Below are 25320 nucleotides of genomic sequence, written 5' to 3'. Positions count from 1 at the left end.
GAGCCCGGAGGAAAATACAGCCGTTAAATTACAACTGTCAGAAAAGGCATGCAAGATAAATCATGCTTGAGGTTGACATATGTATCCCCTGCAACTGCCTGACATACCCTAGATATTTCAAGCTTTCCCCCTTATTTAGCTAATCTATAGAAAATAGTAAATAAAAGTGCATTCATTAGGCATTTTCCTCTAGGAAATCATTCCCATATAATTTTAAGCAAGAGGAACATATTAAAAGAACGTGCTTTAATTAAAGGATAGAATGACTCAGGGTTTCAGTAGTCAGATGTACCAGCTTTCATGTTTAGGTTATTGGTGAACCAACTGAGAGGGCTCCAACTCAAAGACGTGACACCCAACAAATTATTTGTCAGAGGTTGTGTAAAACGTCTGGGCAATTTCAGTTCCACTCCAAACAGCTGGCTATTTGCATCACAAAAAGTATTGTATTAGATGACCACACGCATTTATACCCATGTTGACATCTTACCAGTGAGGATACTGAAATTGTGCTTCGTCCTTCTCAGGCAAGTGAAGCCAGCCTGGCTGATTTTGCACTGAAGGCTGTTTAAAACCTTGGAAAATGTAGGTTAATTTGGCTCAGCTGCACAGATTGCAACCTCTTCACAAGGGCTGAATCACACAAACAGGTAAATTCAGGCTGTTCCAGCCAACTCTACCAAGAACACATGGATAAATGTTTAGTGAGAAGATTTACGCCAGGATTACGCTCCATCTCAGTCAACAGAACAAAAATTCTTTTCTTACTTAGCACCCTCCTATCTGCCAGGTCCAGTGTTAAGGACACTTGCAGTTCCATGAAATACATGACAGAAATCCAGGGTACAACTCCTTTGAAAACTCTACTCTGTGATTGCCTAGTCAGAAAAAAGAGAAAGGACAACATGATGAATAACACATATATGCTCTTATATACTTGAGTTTTTAGGATAAGCAGGAATGCGTGCTGTAGTGTCTCACTGTGAGTAAATAATGTGAGTAAATCTCACATTATTGGCTGCCTGTGATGAGCAAAATTCTTGTTGAAATTCCAACCAGAACTTAGTGTTGTGGGCATTGCAGAAACCTGGCTAGTCGCAGGGCAACAGTAATGCGAGATCTCCCGGATAAGAAGCCTAAATTTTAGCTTTAGCGCCTTAACTAAAATCATATAACACTCTTACATGACTCAAACTGGTTACTTTATGCCAATGAAACCAAAGAAAGCTGTACATGTACAAATCAATCAGTCCCACGAAAAAGCACTCAAGCAATCCTTCACGAATTACAGAATTTGTGATAGAAGAGTTAGCATGACAACACCGACGTCTGGAGCAACACTGAGAATTTCAGAGTACTTTAGAAAGAGATCTTAAAAAAAGAAAGTAAAGAATCTTAAAATAAAACTTTGTATCTGAAAAATCTCTCTCCGGCATAATTCCTGGTAACTCTTAGTTGAGCAAAAGGAAATTACGCTGTCTAGCAGGAAAATGCTTTGACCTTGTCAGAAAAAGAAGTTGGGAACCGGGGGACTCCCAAAGCCTGCATCAGTGGCCTCTGACACCAGCAGAAGGTAGTGCTCTCTTAGTGCCAGTACTGCTGGATTACTGACAATTGCAGCAGAGGAGTGTGAACATTAATCCATCACGAAAAGAGAAAAATCCCTGCAAGACATATTTCCAAAGGATTTTTCTACAACACACTACCCTTATGCACCTTCAAAAATTTTAATCTATGCAAAACGTCCTTTTATTCACCCAGAGATAATTCAGGCCACAAAACAGAGGCATTCCTCCATAAAGTGCCTGACCCAGACAGGAGATCCTCAAAATCGTACCAACAGAATAGCTTGGCTCACCCAGAAAGTACAGAGCGGCCTGTAGAAACCCGCAAAATTCTCATGATTAGAAGAAAGGTAAAAATGTGAAAAGTAAGACATCACTCCAGATTCAGATCTTTGCTGTAGGCCTGGAACAGATTGTATTTTTGAGTAATTCTTTAAGATTTACACCACACAACTGAGAAAAGAAAGCAGTTCGTACTACGGAGCCTTGTGTTTGAATGCTCAGACTGTGGTTCCTACAAAATAACAGAACTAAATTATTAACTTTACCTGAAGGAAGGTGATGTGGCATAAATTTGTGCAAACAGAGTACTAAACCAAAGCATTTGTACCGTCTTTGATACCATGAAGCATGCTGGGTTAGAATTAGCTCCAGCATAACATTATACAATGTTTTGTTAAGCAGTACAGAAACAATCCTCTCAATTAGGACATTTACATCCTACCTTCAGCTCTACATGCTTTATCTGAAAGCCAGTTAACTTCTCAAAACTATCATATAATACACGGTTGACAGTATTTGCATAAAGCACAGATAGAAGCACCAAGTACTAATCATCTGTTTGTTTTCATTTGCTTGATTTCTTTTTGGTTTATTGTTTTTAAAGAATATTATAAATTTGTAAGCAAAATGAATCTTACTGTAATGGAAGACAGATGAATTCAGCTCCAAGGGATGTCAGGCTTCTCTTCACAGAAATCTAGGTACCTGGACACACACATAACTTACCGGTAGGATTTTCAAAAGGACAAATATATCTGCTTACTACAATCATTGTTAGTAACAGAACCAGTTATAAATGCACATTGGAGCCTGCTCCTATCTGTGCCTTTAAGTTAAATAATGCTTTACAAAATCTGTCAGGGAAAACAAAACAAAACAAAACAACAACAAAAAAAAAACAGCAACAACTGCTTTGTTCAAAAGGGTTAAAATGACACCTTAAATCAAATACATGCAGGTAACAGAAACTTAATTACAGTATTGTGAGATAGCTTAACCCATACTGGAAGAAAATGCCAGAAAGATTCGAGAAAGCTGAGAAAACACTTAAATTAGGCACTTTTGTATCGGTAAGAACACAACAAAGAAAAGTAAATGAAATGATTTTATTAAATTGTTAACATGACATTACATACAAGCTATTGTTACTGCTTTTATTTATTATTTTTTTTTAAACTGATACTGATTGGGTACCCTGAGTACCCAGAAGAACAATCTATTCTTCAGTTTTAAGTGAATTAAAGTTTCAATTGCATCACTTTTGAACTTTAGAACAATTTGGTTTTAAATTATCCTCTCCACAATGGATACGTTAGATGAATTAGTTTTCTGTGGCGTTCATTGTGTGACATTCATGGCGTTCAAATGTTCCGTATCTTCTTTCCTTACATTAAAATCAAAAGTCTGGTTTGGAGAAAAAAAAAAAAAAGAATAAAAACAGGCAATGAGAACACTGCAAAACCAGAAGCACGCACGTGTTAAGTATTAGCATTCTATAATTTAGATGAACTGTTTTTATTCTGACTACGTGATACTGATCCGTTCTATATTAATTGAATGGACTTTTTAAAACTGGCGTTGTAAAAAGTTTGATACATCCATTTTTGTAAGAATTTGTATTTTACTTCTAGATCAGAAAGTTGAATGTAACATTAGGTAACACTTAATTCCAAATGAAAAGACCTGAAGACGTTGAGAAAGTGCCATGTAGTTTCTTCATGGTTATCACTGCACTCAAAGACCCTTCAACACCATGTTATTGATTACCATAAAACCATAAGGCTCTAATGTATCTAATCATTATATATTTTCTTTCATATGTGTTAAAATATAGCAAAACTGGCAGAGTGATGAAACTACATAATGCAGTTAGGAAACATTCTGAAAGTTACTTGTTCCAGCAATACAGGTAAATCAAGAAAAATCCTACTATACATTTTTTTCTAGGATTAACTGAAGATATTAATGAACATGATAATGTAACTTAACATTCTATTCTGAAGAAACAGAAATCCTAGCTGGAATATATGCAATTATTTGGCAGATTACAGATATTATTTATCTGTAGTATCTGGGGAAAAAAAAGCAGTAAAATAACCATTTCCAGAAAAGGAAAAAAGAAAAAAAAGCCACCTGTGACAATTTTCCAAATTGATCAGAGGTATTTGCATCTGACTTATAAGGCATTTGTGACAATCATGCAAAAATCTCCAAAATCACGTGACAAAAACAGATACTTCATTGGTATATTTTTACATATTACACATATTATAGAAGTATTATTAAATATTATAATATAAAAAAATACATTAAACACCAGGGAAATAAAGTTATACCACAGTATACACACAACCTTCACAGCTATGCGTTGGTTTAATCTTTCAGTAACTTTACACTGCATCCAAAGCAAGTGATTTACCGTAAATTCATCTCAGCAACACTCTACTTATGGATACTCCATGGGATGACTCCAGGAGAACCATTAGGGAAGAACGAGTTCCAAGAACAAACAAAAACAAAACAAAGCAATCTCCGCTGTTGTTACCGGGAAACAGTAATTATAACATCCCCCCTGCTCCCCCCCTGCAACTTCACAGCCAAGACATGAACTTAAGAGTAATTCATTATACTGGAGCTCTGAAGCCTCATATAGGGAGAGGCTCCTATAGTCTTGGAAATTTATTTTGCTGCAGAAGAAATAGAGTAATCATTAATAGGATGATATCCCTGCTAATGGACTCCGGAATTTCCTATTGGTAGGTCAGCTACAGAATGGGTCTCAAAGGGCTCTGGTATGCAAAGCCCTTTCTGAGATCATAAAAGATTCCTCTTGGGCACGATTATTGAGATCTGGCACAAATGGATCTGCACAAGGCAGGGCATCTCACAATATTGGCCACGTCTACCATGAGTGCACAGAATGATACTTATTATGCCACTGGGAAGCAGTATCAGAATCATTGCAGCGTTTGAGCTCCTCTTTTTTTTTTTTTCTTTTCTTCTTCAAGTGGGTAGTGACAAGTTTTGGAGATAGTTCTCATGCTCTGGGCCCTAAGAAAGTCATTACTATTCTATAATGTCCTGGCAGCTGTAATTAGTCCTATGTGATGCTCCAGATGGATTAGTGGACACCGAATAAAGATCAAGACTGCGTCATTTTTATCATAAATATTAAACAGAATCATTCAGGTTGGAAAGACCTCTAAGATCATCTAGACCAACCTTTAACCTAGTACTGACAAGTCCATCACTAAACCATGCTACTACGTTCTACATCTACATGTTTCTTGAAGACCTCCAGGGACAGTGGCTCAACCACTGCCCTGGGCACCCTGTTCCAATGCCACACAGCCAGTAATTTCAGTCAAGAAATTTCCCAAATATCCAACCTAAATCTCCCCTGGCACGACTTCAAGCCATTTCCCCTCGTCTTATCACTTGGTGCTTGGGGGAAGAGCTTGACCCCCACACCTTGTTACAACCTCCTCCAAGGTAACTGTTAGGTACGATAATGTCTCCCCTGAGCCTTCTTTTCTCCAGGCTAAACATCCCCAGCTCCCTCTGCCAGTCCTCATCAGAGTTGTTCTCCAGACCCTTCACCTGCTTCATCGCCCTTCTTCTGACACGCTCCAGCACGTCGATGCCCTTGTAGTGAGGACTAGCTTACTAGTCATAGGCTCGCTTTGAGGCAGTGCAAGTATTTGCCATTTTCTTTCAAAAGGACAGACGTTTTTGGAGGCTGCAATAAGTGCAAAAAGATTAAGTACAAAAACCACTCCCAGCACAGCAAGCTTGGCTCTTCTGTTACTTCTACCCAAAGGCCTATAGTCAGAGATGTGCTCCCGTGAGCTTCACAGCTTTGGCAGGGGTGTGGTGATGTGGAGAGAGTTAACTGATTGGATTCAGTTACTGTCCACAAGAGCTGCTCCACCTTTGTCCCCATTTTCAGAAACATAGGGTTAACGTCAGCTTCCCTGTCAGAAGAGTTTAGAATTGCTATTTTAGATAAGAAAATCAGCTGGTGTTAACCACTGTGCCGAAAAGAGGTACAAATATCAGTGCAGCCTGCTTGGCTTTGTGGGTTTGCGAACTTACTAGTACTATAGTTTCTTTATTACACACCCTAATCAGATGAATAATGGACTTGTCATCAAATGTGTGTTGGGGGGACAAGTACAGCAGAAGATTAAAAAAGAATTAAGAAGATTAAAAAAACAATTCCTAAGCACGCACTTTGCAAAACAACTGCCACCATTTTCCAATTCAGTGTTCTCAGGTGCCTTCACCTCCCGTCATATAAAAGATGTAAGTCAGAAGCAGGCAAGAAAAGGAGAGAGGGAGCCACTCAGAGGCAGACAGGAAGCCACTTGGCTGCACAGAAAATGGCCTCACCCTTCCCTCTGACTTTCCGTTTTGCTTTTTATTTTTTTTTTCCTTTCCTTATTTGTTTTAAGAGTTCCCTTCCAGTTTCAGTGCTCCTACAAAGAAGGCTGAATGCACTTTGTTAGGCAACACTGATAAATTGCAATGGTTTATCTCAACTAGAGAGGAGTGTCCCAATCAGTCACAACCATAAATGACCTACATAACATGCCTTCAGTTTGGAGATGTATTCCCTAGACCTGCCGTCAAGACGGTGGGTTGCAATAGTAAAATGCATGCATTGCTGTATGTTAAAAATGGTCACGGTAGCAAGGTAAAAGAGCTTTCTCTCTGGAGAAAGTGTGTCTTAGGCAAGTCTGGACGAGAGAAGGAATTTCAGCCCTAGGGAAGAACATACATGGTATCATTCCAAGAATTCATTCAAGGGATGACTTCTGAACCAAAGAAGAAATTAAACAAATGGAATTAAGCTTCCTGATTCCGTATGTTCTGCACTTTTATATCCTTTTGTTCTGCTAAATTTCACTTCTATTACAGAACATCACTCCTCACTACTGTTCATGTTCCAATTTGTTATTCGTTGACTTGCTTTGTACTGTGGACTCATCATTCTACAGTAGCCCTTGTTTAAAAAGAAAACTATCAACATATTAAATGCCAATTCAGTTGTAGACAAGAGCATAAAATATCAATCTACTTAGTCTGTTGTCCCTGTGCAATGGGATCAAAACTAGAAGAGGATTTGCTCAATGTCCCTAAATTAACTAACAAGGTATAAGATTTGTGAAAGCTGTTTTCAAGGGAAGAAGCTCCAGTGACGTATCCCAAGCACACAGGAGATAACAGGATTCCAGTCCCTTGGGGGGATTACAGCTTCTAGCAGAAAACAATGGGGATAAGTGATGGCACGATATAAAAAACAGCACACCACACCTAGGAGAAAGATAACATGGGTCAACAGAGTCCTGGCACTTAAATAGTTCTAAAGCCACTACCTGGCAGCAAAGCAATTGGTGGGAAAAATCACACAAACACACACACACAATCCTAGAAAAAAAGCCCTGAAAAATCTGCAATAATCAGGTCTGAAGGTAGTTTGAGAAGTATCAGATTAAAACTGCTCCTTAGAAGTATGCTATTATAGTAATAGTGTTTCTATCTTATTACTCACTGTATTGCTTAGATAACATCATCTAGATCAGAGAAAATACTGCCTTGACTTCCTAGCAAAACCAGATACAAATGCAAGATTGAGATCTCTTTGAAAGAGGGAACAATAAAACCTATCAATGGATTAGGAAGCCATCCTCACTACAGTCTATAGTCATCACAGTAACTAAACCTGGTTTAGTTCTGCTTAGCTCAGAACAGGGAGTCAGAAACAGCACAGCAAAATCAGTTGTTCTGTCCATCGTGGGACTTCTAGGCACATAACTAGTCCTAACTGAACATTGCCTTGATAAAACTGAAGCTAAAATTTGCCTGCTTACATAAAGATTTGGTTCACCTTGTATGCATCATTTATGTTGGAAATTGTATGTTGATGTGATGAGTGTTTATTCAGAGATAATGAGGTAAAACACCCACTTCTCTTTTGTAGTTTCTGAGATAGCCTTCGCTGACTAAAACCCACATTGAATGAATACTAGGCAAGCGATTCCCTTCTAGTCCTTGTTCAATGAATTCGGATACAATGTGAAGCAATGAGTCCCCCAGCTACACAGTGCTACGTAACACTTCTATGCGTATTGCTAAACTCTGAGCAAATTACTATGCTAAGATGTTATTCTACAAAGTGATTTTTCAAAAGCAGGATTATGGGATGATCACAGGTAGAAAAGTTTATTTGTGGGCATTCTTTCCAGTTCTTGCTTAGTCATTGCCATAATTTTCTGCAAAAGTTGAAAAAATACCTTAATTTTATAAATAAGCCTTACTTTTTGAAATATTGAACCCCTCATTACAACTGTTAAACCAGGTACATTGCAGTTCTTGGGACACCTGAAGTGACATTACTAAATACTAAAGCACCCCATACTGTAGACCACACTTGAAAAATTGCAAGATAACCTTAATATGTAGGTAGTGCATCTTTCTGGAACAGTACATTGTCCACTGTACAGATATTAGTGAGGGCAGCTTTTCATACAATATCTTGTTTTAAAAATCATAAATAAAGCACTAATGATTCAAGAGGCAAATCCAAACGTATTTTCTCTGAAATGTTTACCAGTAGTTGGTTTTACCAATCAATTATGCTGAGGAGCTGTTATCAACAAGGTTAAGTTTTCTGTATTTTATCTGAGCTGTAAGGAAGCTCAGCTTTGAGGAAAAACACTACAGGCTGGAATATATGACTGTTGCAAGCCATTTCTTGATAAAAACTAAGGAGCTTTGTTTGACGATATGACTAAAGCAGAATAGCACTGGGAAAACTGCCTCAGGAAGTCCACACACAATATAAATCATACTCAGATTTTCCATACTTTTCTAGACACGGGAACTCTTAAAATACCAGACCATGTGACTAGAAGTTCAATACTCAGCAGATAAAGGCTTTGCAGACATATTTCTCAAAACAGACTTGTAAAGTACAAATATCTGTATCTGCATCTACCTCTTCATATACATACATATTTTATAATAGCTCTCTGAAGAACATTCTGTTAATGAAATTTCCTGGACAAATCCAAAGTGAAAGCTAAACTAATTCCCACTAAAAGCTACACGAATCTCACCAGAATTTCCTGTAAGAGAAAAAGATGCTTAACAACAAAGATGCCTCTTTGGCTCTTAAGAGCTTCCCACTCCACTCTTTTCCATGCAGTCAGTTTATTTGTGCATGGATTTTCCTGGAAGTATTCCTACCTTGTTATGACTACAGGCTTGTAAATAATACACATAGAACTCTCCAGGTCAATGCCATTATTATGCAGTAATATATATAAAACTCCTTCGCGCAATGCTTATATATTGCTTATTACAGTGAGATCATATTCTTCATGGAGTTTTACACTATACCATACAGTATAAGTACTGTAGTGATAATGGTATTCATATGTTTTTTCCACCCAGCTTTTTCTTCTTTATATATTGCAACCCTCTAACAAAATACCTGAAAAATTACTTTGAACTCCACACTTGTGTTGTACACTAGTAGGTAGCATTTTTTCCTACATATAAGGACATGATATCTCCTCATCTTCATTGGTTATATGGCCTGATATGAGGTCAATGTCATAAATAGGAGGCTTTGAGTGAAATGTGGATCAGGATTTTAGATGGAAATATAAGATCTCAGGACAAAAGCACTACCCTCAGAAATTCTTTTGTCTGTTATCTTTGGTAAGGATTTCAAATCTGTTATCATTAATACCAGACAGTAAGCTCACAATTACATTCTTATTGCAACCTTTCCTGAATTTAAATTATGTGGTATGACATATTGATCACTGACAAAGGAAAAAGCACAAACCTTCGCTCACACAATAAGGCTTGGGTCCCAGGAAACATGTCTCCCATCATGCAATCCATTTAGAATTTCAACATCGTCCTCCGCTATTGTAAAATCAAACACCTATGGGAATGCACATAGAGTTAACATCATGAACAGAGAGAGAATCAGGAGTGTTTCCATCATTTAAGTTTGAAGCAGAACATTTCTATTTTTTTTTTTATCCTTCTGGAAATTATTCTTAGATTTCATCACAGAGAAACATCATTCTATTAAGCTAACAAGCTCTACTTGGCCCTTTGCTGTCTTTGTGACTCATTTTCATTTGCCAACCCTGTTGAGATGCTTTTGCAGCACTCTGGCCTCAAGCAAGGCTCCAAGACAATGGCAGCACCAAAGCTGTTTTTAACAGCATTCTATATGGTCACGGCCAGAGGTATACAAATACTGACTGCAATCCCTCTGGAAACCTGAGCTCAATATTTTGGTTATATCCAGATGTTCGTTTTAAAAAGTATTACAATTCTTTTCCTCAGAACTTTAGCCAAATAGAATTATTAGAAGGTATAGGAATTTTTATGAAGTTAGCAATCTGAGGTTTTATCCATCTATATCTTTTCTACGTGTACTTAGAGAAAATACTCATGGATCAGCTAATGCAGAAAAAGATACAGTGCTACAGCTTCTCAGTACCAATGCTGACTTGAAAGCAACCGCCTCTTTTCATGCATTTTGACTAGGAATCATTGAGACTCAAACTAACACACTGGCATGGGTAAAAAAAAAAAAAAAAAAAAAAAAAAGGAATTGTGATAAACAACATCAGACAACTGTAATTCCCCCCCACCCCATCCTAAATGTTTTGAGTTTTGCTGCAATGCAATCCTTCAACTGCATTAAATGAATTGGTGAGGCCACAGAATAAAATCTGTAAAACAAAGAATTAACTTGGACTTAAAAATATCATCGGGAAAGAAAAAAAAGAGAAGGAGAGATTTTTAACCTGGTTCTGCTCATAATACTTTGCCACAAACAGCTGTGCTTGTACCACAGAAGCAGGGCAGATGTTAGAATAAATAGTCGAGGCAGGAGCTACATAAATAGGCACAGCCACCAGGAGAAAACCTCATTACATGTGTGTTAATTTACACTTAGAGCACATGGACAGTGATTTAACTGACAGTCAGATGTTTGCTGTCTTCTTCTCAATTTACCAAACAGTTCATACTCCTAAAATATTTTTGAGAGAACAGTAAGTTCGTGGATTCCCCTCCCTCACCGCCCCCCTCCCAAAAGCACACTTTCAGGTTACAGAAATGGGGAGAAATATAAGGAATGACTTAAAATCAGTCAGTATAACGAGGAAAAAAAAAACAAACAAACAAACAGGGAGATGATGCTGTCAGTCCTCAGTTCCTTCCCACTTCTCTTCGTGCATACCCTACATCCTGTGACCTTCTCTGTAGGTCAATGGCAAGAAGGTAGGGGAAGAGACAGCTTTGCCAGGACTGACTTCCTTAAGAGGTATCTGGGGTATCTCCAACGGAGTTTTTCAGCTTTCATACAGTGTCCTTGTGCTATGCAGAGCATACAAGTTCCTTACATTTGATCTATATGCTTATCATAAAAAGAACCTAACCATAACCAGACTAGATTTTCTACTATCACTCAAGTAACAAGTAAAGATATTAATGACAAAAATCAACCATGAAAGTTGATTTTTCAGTATTCAGTAACTCTGTGGGTATCTGTTTTGTATGTGGTGGTTAAGTTTCCATTGAGTTCTGGCATTTTTGAATTATGTGCATTTTCTTTTTTATATATATAATTTCTTTATTTTTTAAATATACTGTGGTAATTCTAAGCTGCTATAACTTGCTAATTTTAACTGAGTTGCCCTAATATTAAAATGGTACAGGACAACAGATAGACAAACCAAAATATGAAAAACAGTAGTTTGGATATTAGCAAACTTGACTGCATAGCTCAATCTTACCTTGCAGTTTTCCTCTATCCTTTCTGCTTTCGTGGACTTCGGAATAGTCACAATCCCATTCTGAAAAACATAATTATTTTCATCATTAAAATTTACATAGCTTCAAAGAAAATACTCTCTTCCAAATATTTTAAGATGTTCCTCATGCCGTCTGAGGTTTTTCTTCCATTTTTCAAATGACGCTGACATTTCCATAGGTTATTTGTAATCGCAGTTACGTACAGTGCATTAAATTCCAACACAGATTATGTAGGCACTGTAAAACACTATTTCACTGCTCATCCCTTTGTGTTGAGTGACAGAAACAGAATGGTTCCCCTTTACTGTTTATAACTTTTTTTAGGAAACATCTCTTATATTGGTGATTCCTTTCATTCTCTACAACCAGATTATTTGCGTATTTAAAATAGTGCCATGGTTTGTGTACTACATTCCAAATTTCCTGGACAACAATTAGTTCATAGCCTATCAATATACTGAAGGCAAGAATATTTTCTTTATAAATTCTGTTTTGAGGCACAATATACCAAACCATTTGCATTTTATTTTTTTCCTGAAAGAGAAGACAGGTTTTTAATTACTACCCTCCAATTACCTGTATACTCCAGCGTATGCAAATCTGTGCTGGAGTTTTGCCATATTTCTTTGCCAGCTGAATGACACTAGGATGAGTGAGTGCTTCACCTTTGGCTAAAGGACAATAGCCTTCAAAAACAATACCTCTGCTCCTACAGTAATCCACCAGCTCCTGAGGCCGTTGGAAAGGGTGGTACTCAGCCTTATATAAACAGAAAGAAACTTAGTGAAAACCTTGAAAATACATTTAGTAGAAAACATTGTCTTTGATAAATGAGGATATTTTTACCCTATTGCTTTTAAAATGCAACACAAGTGAAATCACTGCTTTGGAAGATATAAATTATCAGTTTTAGAAGATATATGAAGGATATTAGCCTACAAACATTTTGCCATTAATTGGCACAATAATTTCCTATGCATTGTATGTTTACCACAGAAATAAAGTATGAGTAGTTGTCTTCTCTACCTGCGGTTGGACTTACACTGCTGATCTGCTCAGTGTTTGAGAAATGCATGCAAATACATACTGTGAGTCAGCATTAGGTCATTTTTATGGGTGATTTGGGACTACCTTCTCTTCCCCCAAATTACTTATTTTCTTATCTCTTGGCTGATGTTCTTCTTGGGGCTGCACAGGCAAGGGGAGGAGGCAGGGCTGAGCCTGGGTTTGCAAGACGCTGACCAGAATATGTCTAGGGTGAGGGCCTGACCTGTGAAGCAAAGTGTTGGCACTGACTGCGGATGGAAAATCCTGTATTCCCTGCGTGGCGTCACAGCCAACAACACAGAGGGAAGCAGACGTGCTGCGGAATGAGCAGCTCTGGAGAGCCTTTGCTAGGAAGGCAGATCACAGATTGCCCAGAACCAGTTAAAAGGAGAAAAGGAACAAGCTACAAAGACAGCAACTGGAAACAAAAGTTACTGGTACGTAAAGATCTCGAAAAAGCCACTTACTCTGGCACTTAGTGAAAGCCAAAAACAAATCTCTGTAACATTCCTTTCCTCTATTTACTTCAAAAAATATTTCACAGCTTATACGTTGTAAGAAACGCACCTTCCCCTGCATTCAGGTGAAAAGTGGTGGCATTTTCTTTTAAAAAGAGAGAGTACATAATCATGTGATGTGCCCTCAGCACAACCAGCCGTCACCGCTGTCCCAGTGATCCAACTCCTGCGCATTTAGGAGAAAAGCACTCGCTTCTGAACAATTACCTCAACACATGGAATCTGGAAAATTTCTTCTGCCATAAAAAGGACAAATGAACATTTCCTGTTTCTCATCTTTAGTACATGTTGTCTTTTCAGACAACAATAGTCAGGAACAATAGGCTGGCAGTCATTCAATACACGCTAAGAAAAAACTGCCCCTCGAAGGCTGGGCTGAGTCAGCCTAAAGCTGCTATGATCTAAATTACTAGGTGGACTCGGGAACAAGGTTCAAGCAGCAGACACATCCATGTCTTCAACCTTTGATGTTTCTTGACCTTTGCGTAGCCTTTGTATTTCATGTTTATATTTGAAAGACCAGTGTTTAGGTCATACAGTTATTCACTCCTTTGCACCTGACCCGACTAGAAAATATTCTCAGTGTTTATTATGCAAAACTGAGGGGGAAAAAAGAGTGAGCAAGCAGTTCCTTTCAGAACACTGATTAACAAAACCCAAAGCAAGCCTAACGTACTTGCTCCTTATCCAACTACACCACAAGACTGAGCATCTTCGAGAAACACCACGTACTCTCCTGGGTAAGTATCATTTTGCACTGAGTATTAGATACAGATACAAAGTGTCTTCAAATGTGTTAATATACTGTGAATATTGGGGTTTCATGGAAGTCTTTGTAAGTATTGTCTATCGCGTGTATTAATAGTAATAATTTTAGAAGAGGTTCTTTACACTAAGTATAATAAGTAACGTTGAAAATACTAAATAAAGAATTATTTATGATCAGATGCTGAAAAATCTGAAGCATCTCTATAGCATCAGGTGCCTTATTCAGCATTTATTACTGATGTGCCTGCAAGCAGCATTTAGCTGCTGGTCTAAAAAGGGTTCTCAGCAGCAGAGCTGCGCCATAAGTACTTAAAGCAAGTAGAGCACGCTGCTGAGTTAGCCGCTTGTTTCACCAACAGGCTGTAAGCAACAGCCACCTCCTGCCTGGGAACGTGATTTGTGCCTTTCGCTGAATCCAGAGACTCCCAGATTTCACGCGCTGAATTTTGTCACACACCTTTGTGTATGGTAGGAGCAAGTATTTTTCTTTTTAAAAGTAATCCTAAAACAATGAAATGCATACAATGAAATAATTACTATTGAATTTATTTTGATTTTGAAACCTTTCTGGAAGATTCCAGCAGCATCTGAGTGCAAGGCGCTAGCATCCTGAGCTGAGCAGGCACAGGGTGGGTGGCCAGTACGCGCTTCCCCTCAAAATAATAATTCCTGCTTCCTGGCCTGCCCCACCCTTGCTATTTTAGTCACCAAGCTTTTCTCAGGCAAGGGCTGTCCGTCATACAGCTGCAAAGGAAGATCTTGGTCTGTTCTGGCACTCTACCCTGAGTGATTTGTGTGTAAAATCTGTCATACATTTAATAAAGGAGTTCGCAGTTCGCGTTACTGAACCCTCCACAGCTGCTACTTGGTCAGCCACAGGGGAACTCCAAGAAAGCACAGATTTTTATGACAGTCGTACCGCAATGGGGGAAAGTTAAGCCTAATACATGGACCTAGACCCTCAGTAGGGCACACGTGACAGTGCACACTTGAGAGTACACGAGCCTTACTCATTCCACCAGATTCATCAGATCTTTTCACCTGGTAGAGCTCTCCTGCATCTGGATTTCAGTCAGCTTCTCGAGGGGAATGCAGACTTACAATTATTTTTCCTCATAAAACTGACATTTAAAATTAGTTGTCTTCATAGAGGAACAGTTCAGGTGAGCTTACATACAAATGCCTCAAAATCCTAAAATACCTTTTTACCTTTTACAAATGTACATAATTGGGCTCAGTATCAACAGTGACATTTAACACATTTAAGTCGCTTCTGCAAATAACTTCTTCATGCAGTACAAAAATATTGATGAGCACCCCTACATAGAATCTGGAGATCAGTTTAGTTTCAGTGAGTTTATCAAGCGAATGTATACATTAATTATTATTTTTCCTACTGAGTAACAGGCACAAGAGGAAGTATTTTCCCTGAGCATAAATACAAGCCTTTCACTGCCAAGTCAATTACAAACTCTAGCATACGAAAATGTAACTTCTAAGCTAAATTTCACTCTACCTGATGCCAGAATAAAATATTTTTAATGGTTTTACTTAGAGCATTTGACAGTAGTTTTAGTAGTAAGTCATAATTTTAAAAACTGCTTAATTACTACTGAATACATTAGAAAGAGTATATTCTCGAAAAGACAGCTCTTTCCTACTTTGGTTCATCCTACCTTATTGAGGAACGTATGTTTTTCCCCAAGAAGAGAAGCAGTGCTTACAACTTGGCTCGTTAAACAGAAGCACTGCTTTCTACCTAGTTTGTGATGACTACAAAAAGTCTAATGAAGCACCTCATTTCTCCGGCCTTCCTACTTCCTTCTCTTCATAGAATAAATCGGTTTTAACATCCTAAGAACTGTTGGAGCTGCAACACTAAATTTGTTATGCAAATTTAAAACAGGTAATAGGAAGTGATTTTCCTTCATTTCTACATAATGACTGCTTGCAAATGTTTTGTATTTAAGAGATCAGTTCACTGAAAGACTAGGCTACCTCAGGCATAACTACAGCAAAGATCTTCTGTAAGCAATGGACAATAAAATAAGAATTGAGTATAGCGCTTCCATGCTCAACTTAAATTTAAGAATTCATTAGAAAACTTTCGTAATTGCCCTTTGGTAACCTTTAGACTAGTCAGCAAAACCCCAGAGATGTTAAGTTCTGTCACATTCTGAGCCACCTTTTTGTGCCTGTTTATGACATTACACCATGAAATGCTGCCAAAAATCCTTAACACCTGCAGAAAAGGAAAAAGCACGTGTCTGCACTTCAGCCATTCCAGCTCACAGTTCTGTGTTAGCTTTAAGAACATTTCCACTGGCAGTAGGTGGTAGGAACTGAAGCATGAACTTCTACCACAGCTGCAACAAGGGAAGAGCTGTCAGCATGCTGGAAGTCTGCCGGAATGTAGGTGGCAATCACTGAATTTAATGCAATCTTTTTGATTAAAATAAGGAGAGACCAAGGGGAACAGCACCCTTGTATGGATACAGAATCACCTAAGTCTTTCAGTGTTGCTTAGAGGAATTACATTTAGTATTTCAACACATGATCTCCAAAACTTTGTTAACTCTGCAGACACTAAACATTTAGTGCTACCTGAATTTTATTTCTAAACTGTTTTATCATCAAAAACTGGTGCGCTGACCATTTGTTTGTGCCTTAACACCAGTCACAAACAAGCTGCCTGGCAAAAACTGGGGAAATAAAAGGACAAAGGACGTAATTATTATTATTTCTTTCCAATTCAGGTCATCTTCCTGAATGGTTTCCAATATCTGTATAGAAATGAAAGAGAAGAAATTGCAGAGTAAAGCTGATTATGTGTAGTCTTTCAGGCACAGGGCTGTGGAGGAGTGAGTGGATTAGTAACCAGATACTTTAACTCTATTTCTCCACTCACCTGATTAACATGTGGAGTAACCACACAGTCTTCCTTTAGTTGCTCAAGATGACTGATAAGAAAGTTGCTTACGCCAATTGACCTACACAAACCTAACAAGAGAAACAGAAAAAAAAGTGTTGGGATGATCTTAACTACCTAGAAGGATTACTTGAAAAATACCACTTTCAAAAAAGAAAATGATTGGTACAGATCATTTCTGTAGAGCAAAACACTGCAAAGAAACAGAAAACAGCACTGAAATGTAGTTTGACGGTATTATCTGAAAGCATGGTTTCGTCACAGCCACACTAGGAAATCATTTTATAATCTAAACACACTGGAAACTCCCCAGTGTATAAAAACGCCAGGCTAAATTCTGGGAAAGGCTAATGTAGTATAAGCAAAGAACAATTGGACTTCACCAGAATGAAAAGAAGGAAATGGTGTTCTGAGCAGCTTGCCAAAGCTAAAGAAAAGTGGAACATTTGCAGAAGACTAATAAGGTGTGAGCAATAAAACACAAGGACGTGCAGCCCAAATGAACTACATAACCCCACTTATATTTTCATTAGCTTATTGCTATTAAAGAGACATTAAATAAAACTAAGTATAACAACTTTAAGTAGTGTCTAACAAGAATTAAGAAGTTCAAAAGTGTAGGAAGTAGAATCTGCATAAGAATGGCTAGATTTCTCTGCTCCTGTAGACACACAAATCAAATGACACATAGGTGATAATGAAAGCTTTTTTGTTTTTACCTTAACTGTGTATATATGTGAATTAAGTGCTGACAGTTCTGAAATCAGATGTCTTCCTTCAAACCTCAGGTATGATAGAGTGCAACTCCCATTATAGGCCTGTCACAATACCTCAAACCCAACTACTCCTTGACAATTTGGTCCCTATTCTGTGCTAAACACAGTTAACAGGGCAAACAGTTGTCATCAGGCTAGTAGAGTTCCCCTTAGGCTGTAGATTCTGCAGATTATGGCTCAGGCTTATTTCTTTAAGAAGTGAACTTTGGCTTGACTTGATCTGCATTTCAACCTGTAACTCTGCAGACGGAAAGTGCCTCAAGTTGTGTGAACATCAGAGTCCTAGCATTTCTCCTGGCCAATTCTATACTGTGTACACGTATATCCTCCTCCATATACATACATACAAATAGCTGTAGCAAAAAAAAAAAAAAAAAAAGGAATTAAGATGAAAGTTATATATTTTTATTTATTTATTAGAAAAAGAAGATGCTACTTGGTAACTTCAGGCATTTGGTGTCACAGAAATGACTTCTGGACTGAAATTGCCATTGTCTTGAGGTTGACAGGGAGCTATAGGGAGTACCTTTGATATTGAAGCGCTAATACAGAACACATAAAAAGCACATATTAATGAAACTGAAGTGCACAAATAATTTAAAAGGAGTAATTTTGCTTATCTAGAATAAAGGTGATGAAAAAGTTGGAGGAAAATGTATTAACCATTCCTAAACTATTCAGAAAATGTACATGTGTTTTATCAATAAAAAAGTAACATGCTTAGAGACTATGAATTAGCATGTAAAAATTTTGCAGGTTAGATTTGCTCTAGCAAAATAAAGAAATTAAAATTTTCCAGCCTTCTCCTATGAAGTTTAGTAAGTAAAGTTACAGCTTGCTAATTATTAGAAACACACTGTTAAAGTCCTTAAAAAGCAAAACAAAACTTGTGTTACACCATATAAACATAGGTAAATTGCTGCTGTGTTGCTTTCATATGTTTTAGCAGTAGAAGCAGATAAGCAGCACAACAGCAAAACCTGCATGCATACTACTGCTTTTTAATGTGGTTTCTTTTGTAGAACACAAGGACAAAAAAATACATTAGCAATTGAAGTGCTAGACAGCTTTCACTTACAGAAATGATCACTGTTCAAGATGTTTAACATAATTAGGTTATAACCTGCATTACAGCAATTTGCATAATTTGTATGTAATCTGCCAGAAGGAGCGAAACCCAAGCTTTTGATTTCTACTGACAAACAACCCTGGAGTGTCAACACTAATAAATCATTATGCCAAAGAAATGAGAAAAACATTTGCAGTTTTAACACAATGGTGAACCAAAATATTATACACAATTGTTGAAAGCCAAGGAGTTACAAGAAACATACTGTTACTGCCCTTGAAGAATAAAGCTTTTATTTCAGGCTGAAATAAAACAAACCTCAAACACAGACATGAACGATGAAAGCTTTTATTAAACTCGTCCATTCCCACAAAATCTTCAATTTATTTTTTTTTCCCCTATAGTATATTTCAAGATGTTTTGCTCTTAACAGACCTTGAAGCCTGTTCTGTAGTCTCACTGCATTTACTGATAGGAAGCTTTTGATTGACTTCCAATCAAGAAATTCCACGTTAGTTATGTTTTATACCATAACAGTTTGCGTCATAAGTCTCAAAAACACCAGAATACCAGAATGCTCCTGAAATGTGTGTGCGTGTGTGTGTTGGGGGGGGGGGGAATGGGGGGTAGTACTTATTTCCAATTTTATACCTGTTTAAAGAGCTTAGAAATCCCATTTCAAAGAATTCAGGCAGATTTCATATCTTAGTTGTTATGACAACATCCTTTTAACAAAATCAATTTAACTAGTCCTAAAGTTAAAGTCCTCTGAAATAAAAGTTTACAATATGCTAGCTGCAATAGCTCTGGAAAGTACACTTTTACAAGATATATCTATGCTATCTTTCTTACAAAGTCACAGCACTTCAACTCGAGAAAAGTATTTCCTCAAGCAGATAAGGAAGATGAGTGGTTTGGCCCCAGGAAGATTTTGAGAAACTACCATGTGCAACAAGTTTGCAATTCCCCATTAGTTCCTAAGGCTGTTGAGTCTTTGCCCTACTCCCCGTGGCTCTGACTTCAAGGAAAATTTGGCAATGATGCTTCTTTTATGTATGCTAAAAATTGATTGGCCAATGCACAATGGTGGAACAGAAATTTTCAGCCAGCTTTGAAAAACCGTCACGTAACTCTGTACGACACGTTAGAAAACATATTGGCCCTCAATATAATGGTTAATAATAATGAGGAAAAAAATCTATTTTCCATTACACACAAAAAATAATCTGGGCTGCCACCATGCAGGTACTTTCACCACACTATTTTACCCCCAGCTGCTAATGGACGGGCTTGCAGTGGAGCCGTGTTGTTTAGCTCACAGCAGTTTTTATGGCAACCTAGAAAATGATTGGGTATTTTTTTCTTTCCTTAGTATAATACTAAATTGTACCAAGTTTCATGGACACTACTAACCTTGCAACAATACAGCATAAATATACTGTCTTGGCACCATAACACTGCTTTAGTACAATAGTGAGCCTTATCTTTCCCAAGCACTACTGTGGACTTTTACCAAACTTCTAAATGCTCTCTAACATCAGCTGTACAAAGTTCAGATCAAAAAGGTTCTTTAAATGACAAAATTGGATACTGGGTTTGTGGGGCCAACTTTCCTCCCCCTCCCTGCAGCCAGAGCACGGGCAAATTCCCACATCCGCAGAACAGTGCCCGCTCTGTTCCACGTGGGCCACAGAATGCACACAAACAGGGAGCCACTTCTCACAGGAGGTCAGCTGCAGCACCTGCATCTTTATTAAAGGAGGTTACACAGGTTGGAAAGGTCCACATCCTCTGTGATATGCACATTAAGAACTTCTCTGTAGGCAAATGGTATTACTCAAAAACCATAAAGGGTGTGATTTCAGCACTGCTTGCTAAATCCAAGCTGTAGGCTGAGTGTGTCCCACATACAGAGTGCAAGCCAGAGCCTTAATAAACAAAACAGACAACTCTTACACACATCCAAAAAGGAATTAATTTCTAGATCTGTAAGACTTGCTTCCATTTCACAGGCGTAGACACCAAAACACTAAGTGTCCTATCTAATGACACACAGGAAGACTGTGGCAAAACTGATGACAAGACCCATTTCTTAACTGAAAAAAAAAATCATGCTTCCTTCCCCAAAGGATGTTTTTATCCTATCCATTACTGTAGCATCGGAGTATTACCAGCCTTAAAATGACTTTCCTGCTTCTACAATTCCATGAGTATTACTCCTGCTGCAAATCACCTACGAACCACGACAAACTGCAAGACCAAAAAAGAAGCATGAGTAGAAGTCAACTTGTCAGTTTCTGTGACTGAAATCTCATAAACATTTGGTTTACACAACAGTAAAGTAGCTAATTAAGTAGCATGATGCAGCAACACGAGCTAAATGTATTCTCAGTCTTGTTGATTCTGGCTGCTCATCTTCATTACTTCAGTGCAACATCACCTCATTTATACTGACATGCTTTGCTCTGGAGTTGGCATTACACACCAGATCAGATTAAAAGTGCTACCAAAAAGGGTGTTCATCTGATTGTCTTCAAAACTGAATCAGTTCCCTTGTGCTTTGATGGACTCTTCCTTCTCTCGTGGCAGTTTTAAGCATGTAGAATAATACTGGGTGCAGAACACCGCCTAAAAAATAGGCTTAAAGATATTTTTATGTCAAGAACATTCTGAAGCCCCTGTTAAAAGCAACTGCTTGTGAACGAACAATTGGGCAGACAGACCTGTAAAAACAACTTGGTACAGAAACAATCCCACTATAGCTTGAGGCAGTATTGCCACCACACACTGTGCTGTGAAAACGGGGTCAGCACTATCAGCAACCCAGCTGATCCATGGCTCAGCCTGCAAACACTCTTAAAATGAGCACTTAGAAAGTAGCGTGGACACAACACAGTTGGGTTCTAAACAGACTTTGTTTCACCTGTAACTGCGATGGCACTGTTTCCCGAACTAGGATATTTTGGGACTTCAATATTAGAGAAGACAATGATTCCCAGCCGACACAAGTAACAACAGCCTCACCCATACCAATTAAACAACACCAATTTACGATTGCTAAAGTCTAATACCTTGGGTTCAGGTTCATTTGCTGAGCAGGTAAGTGACACCTTTTCCCCAAATCATGTATGTTACTTCCTGAGACAAAAGTCCTTTTGGGCAAGGACTTTCCTTTGAATTGCATTTCAGCAGTGCTTTCCCAAGAGTTCTTGTGTTCACACTGGGACCTCTATGCAAGGCTGTATGGATGCACAGAAAATGCACACAACTGCATAGATTTGCTTCCAGGAAGCTAAGTAAAAAGATACTTGTGAATTTATCAAGAATGAGCTTCACAGGCTTATAGAAAAAACACAAACAGCACATTGCAGTAAATCATGAAACAAAGAAGTCTGAGGGCTTATTTTTGCACTTAGAATAAAGTCCATTACCAAAAAAAAGGGAAAAAAAAAAAAGAACAAGGAATAACAAGGGTAAACATTCTTGCCAATTTAGATCTGCCAATTCTATGGCAATTTCTTATTCTTAAAATGTTGCACAATATGAAGACATGATTTTTAAAACTGTGTAGTCATTTTATTTGCATATATCTTTTATTGCTGCCTTATCTGATCAAGTGTGTTGGGTGTGGTGCAACCAACATCCTCACCAACTGCAACCACCTTCAAACCCATGAAAACACATCTCTGAAGTGTTTCTGATCATAACAAGCCCAAGAGATGTCTTTATATGTGCAAAGAGGATACTACTGATAGTGTGAAATAGATGTGTTGTTTACTGTGAAAATCATTTACTTATTTTTACTTATTAAAATTTTAATGCAATTTCCACACATGCACACTCACATGGTTTCTACCAAGAAAAACACTCTTAATACAAGTATTTGTGGAACTGTAACACAGCTGCATGCCAACTGTCAGTTGTTCATCATTTGACAGTATCAGCACAGATGTAAAATTATTTTTCAGTAGAATAAAAGCAGAATGTCATCTAGGAAAGGATGTACTACAAATATGTGCCACCTACACAAAAGATGTGTTTGGTTTACTCAATTCTTACTCATATCTTTTAAAACTGATACATAATGGAGGAGGAAAAAATGAAAATCGTGCTGTTCTGTGCCAAAGAAGAATAGGACCAGGAAATTTTTAAGGTTGATTAGATTTCTTCTCTCACTTGGAATTGGGAAAAGCATAGCGTTTTTGCCAGTAACATCATGAATTCACTTACATTACTAGGGTAAACAGTTTCTGTTACTTTATGGAGCTTGCTGCAACATACATGAAGCCTGTTAAAACTAACAAATTAATGGAATAATCATTTTAAAGGGCATTTCTCTGTTTACCAAAAAACATGTGAACACGTTAAGGAATTTCTGATGCAAGTATGAATATCTCATGTAGGCATAAGCTGCACTGCTTACCCTAAGCAGATAAGCAAAAAGCACAACTTTCAGCAAAATGGCATCAGGTCTGAGAGGAATCTGAACCCCCAACAACCACCATGTTACTGCTCCTGCCAATTACAGGCAAAAGCTGGCTGCAGGCTCTCATTCTTCCCAGCATTTTGAGATGGAGAGACAAGTAATCGTGTGCATGTGTGTATGAGAGCTTGCCAAGACGATGGGCTAGCCACAATGCCAAAATCAAGGTCATTAAAGACACTGCATACGGAAAGGGTCACTTTGCTAGAAACAGCCCAATTACCAGTGAGCATATATAATGACTATTCATGATGTCAAAGCAGTTTGCCACACTGCTTTCATCTGCCAGCAGACAAATGCCTATACAAGAATGCTGCAGCTGTCAAGGGAACATTTGACTCAACATATGTGTCTTGGAATGGGTTCTGTAGGCAGCCTGGCCGCCGTCCTGAGGAACCAGAGAAGATAATTCCACACAATGACAATGTTTGAGACCACAAAAATTCCAACCATAGCCTTGATATTACACCAACCCTAGTTGATTTCAGCTGTTACAACAGGAAGAGCTAGTGACTGCACACAAATGTCTCACTGACCAAAGCAGGATTTTATTCTCCGTTCTCCCTCAGCACTGTTTACCCCATAGGTCTTTACAGAAGACGTGTGCAGTCTGTTGAACAAAGGCACAGGTCGAGAATTCTCTGCCTCTCAGCACTGCAGTACAGATAGATTTGTCTCCTCCCTCTGTGACCTTAAGGCCACAGCTCCCCTGAAACCGCTCCAATGAAAATAGAGCAGAGTAACAAGTCACAAAAGATTAAAAAAAAAACAGCCAAAAAACACGAGATGTTACGTTCTCAGGCACAACAGCATTTCACTGGAACTGTTAACAACCAAAGAGGGTAACCACACCTAAAACAAATACTGTTCAGATTCTTTCCTAGTTTTAATTGTTCATGTTTCCAGTTCAAATCATATCAAGAAAAAGGATTCTTTTGGAAAATGCCACCCTCTGATCCCTTTTGGTGAAATACAACAAGAAGGTTCTTAAAAACAGCACAGTGGTAAGCCACAGTGGAGATTTTTGACAGAAAGCAGAGGAGCTCTCCCTTAAGTCACCTGAACATACTGTTTTCTACTTATGAGAAGCTTCTGATGTTACAGCTCAACCTCAAATTTTTGTTAAGAGAGAGGAAGCAAGCACTACTAGGCACTCAAGAATTAAAACCAGTTACGTTAAGGATGTCTGCACTCCGCAGTGAATGCACTTGTACCTTTTCAGGTACCCATTTAATTGACACACGTTGCATTCAGATAACAGCAAACCTGTTCTTTCTTCTACAGACAGAAGTACTTAGGAGTTTCCTAAAATTGGACTCATTGTAATCTGTGGAGTCTTGCTTAACTTTTTATACAAGCTTTCTGCTCCCTAAAATATGTATTCAAATAATTTTGACATATATATATATATATATATATATATATATATATATATTTTAAACTTGTCACACAGAGCTTTTTTTTTTTATCTTGGAATAAAGACAGGATCTTACAAACCAGCATATGCTGACCTGGACAGACACACAGACTCAAGGTCTCTCTTCAACTGGGTAAGAAGATACTTCAGTCCAGAAGCCCTACAAGCTCTGCTCCTGCAGTCCTGTCTTTCAGCTACTATGCAGTGACTCTCAGATGATCCTGGTTGAGTCCATCTTTGTAGAAACAACCCAAAAAGCTCTCTCAACGCTATAAACATAAATACAGTTGGGATTATTTTTTTTTTTGCATCAACTTGTGGCCATTATGACCAATCTAAAAACTTAATGCGTTAAAAATTGTCTGGATTGAAGATTTTTACTGTCTTGGGCACTAATGTTTTATTTACCTTCCTTCTAGTGTAATGGGTAATAACAATAAAAAAAAAAGGCTATTAATAATTTAAATCATTTTAAAATGTTGTTTTTCTCAGGTAAGTGCAATTTTGCAGAATAAACATCGTCTGGATTTAAACTGAAGGCAAAGATGAGATTTTCAAATACCTGCACTCAAACTATCTGTAAATACAAAGAAGCTATTAAAGAAAAACTTATT

At 38.0% G+C, this 25320-nt stretch overlaps 1 protein-coding gene and 1 long non-coding RNA gene across 4 annotated transcripts in view; one reads left to right on the top strand and one right to left on the bottom strand.

The window, feature by feature from the left end:
• Nucleotides 1-2939: 2939 nt before the first annotated feature.
• The window catches only part of LOC101798826 (uncharacterized oxidoreductase ZK1290.5), a 44260-nt gene continuing 21879 nt past the window's right edge, over nucleotides 2940-25320 (bottom strand). For all 3 annotated transcript variants that reach the window (XM_072041745.1, XM_027462591.3, XM_027462592.3), the window contains 5 exons: nucleotides 16941-17032; nucleotides 12276-12458; nucleotides 11681-11740; nucleotides 9706-9807; nucleotides 2940-3251 (listed from right to left, as the gene is read on the bottom strand). In XM_072041745.1, the coding sequence (XP_071897846.1) occupies nucleotides 9712-9807; nucleotides 11681-11740; nucleotides 12276-12458; nucleotides 16941-17032 (431 nt within the window). In that variant the 3' untranslated portion in view covers nucleotides 2940-3251; nucleotides 9706-9711. The remainder of the gene's footprint in view (nucleotides 3252-9705; nucleotides 9808-11680; nucleotides 11741-12275; nucleotides 12459-16940; nucleotides 17033-25320) is intronic.
• On the top strand, nucleotides 13692-25093 carry LOC140003031 (uncharacterized). The gene is made up of 3 exons (XR_011810960.1): nucleotides 13692-14004; nucleotides 14392-14500; nucleotides 24771-25093. It is a non-coding gene; the product is annotated as an uncharacterized lncRNA (long non-coding RNA).

The sequence above is a fragment of the Anas platyrhynchos genome, chromosome 8, assembly GCF_047663525.1.
Source record: "Anas platyrhynchos isolate ZD024472 breed Pekin duck chromosome 8, IASCAAS_PekinDuck_T2T, whole genome shotgun sequence".
NCBI lineage: Eukaryota > Metazoa > Chordata > Aves > Anseriformes > Anatidae > Anas > Anas platyrhynchos.
Note: the sequence above shows the minus strand (reverse complement) of the source record. Positions and strands in the feature narration are given on the sequence as shown.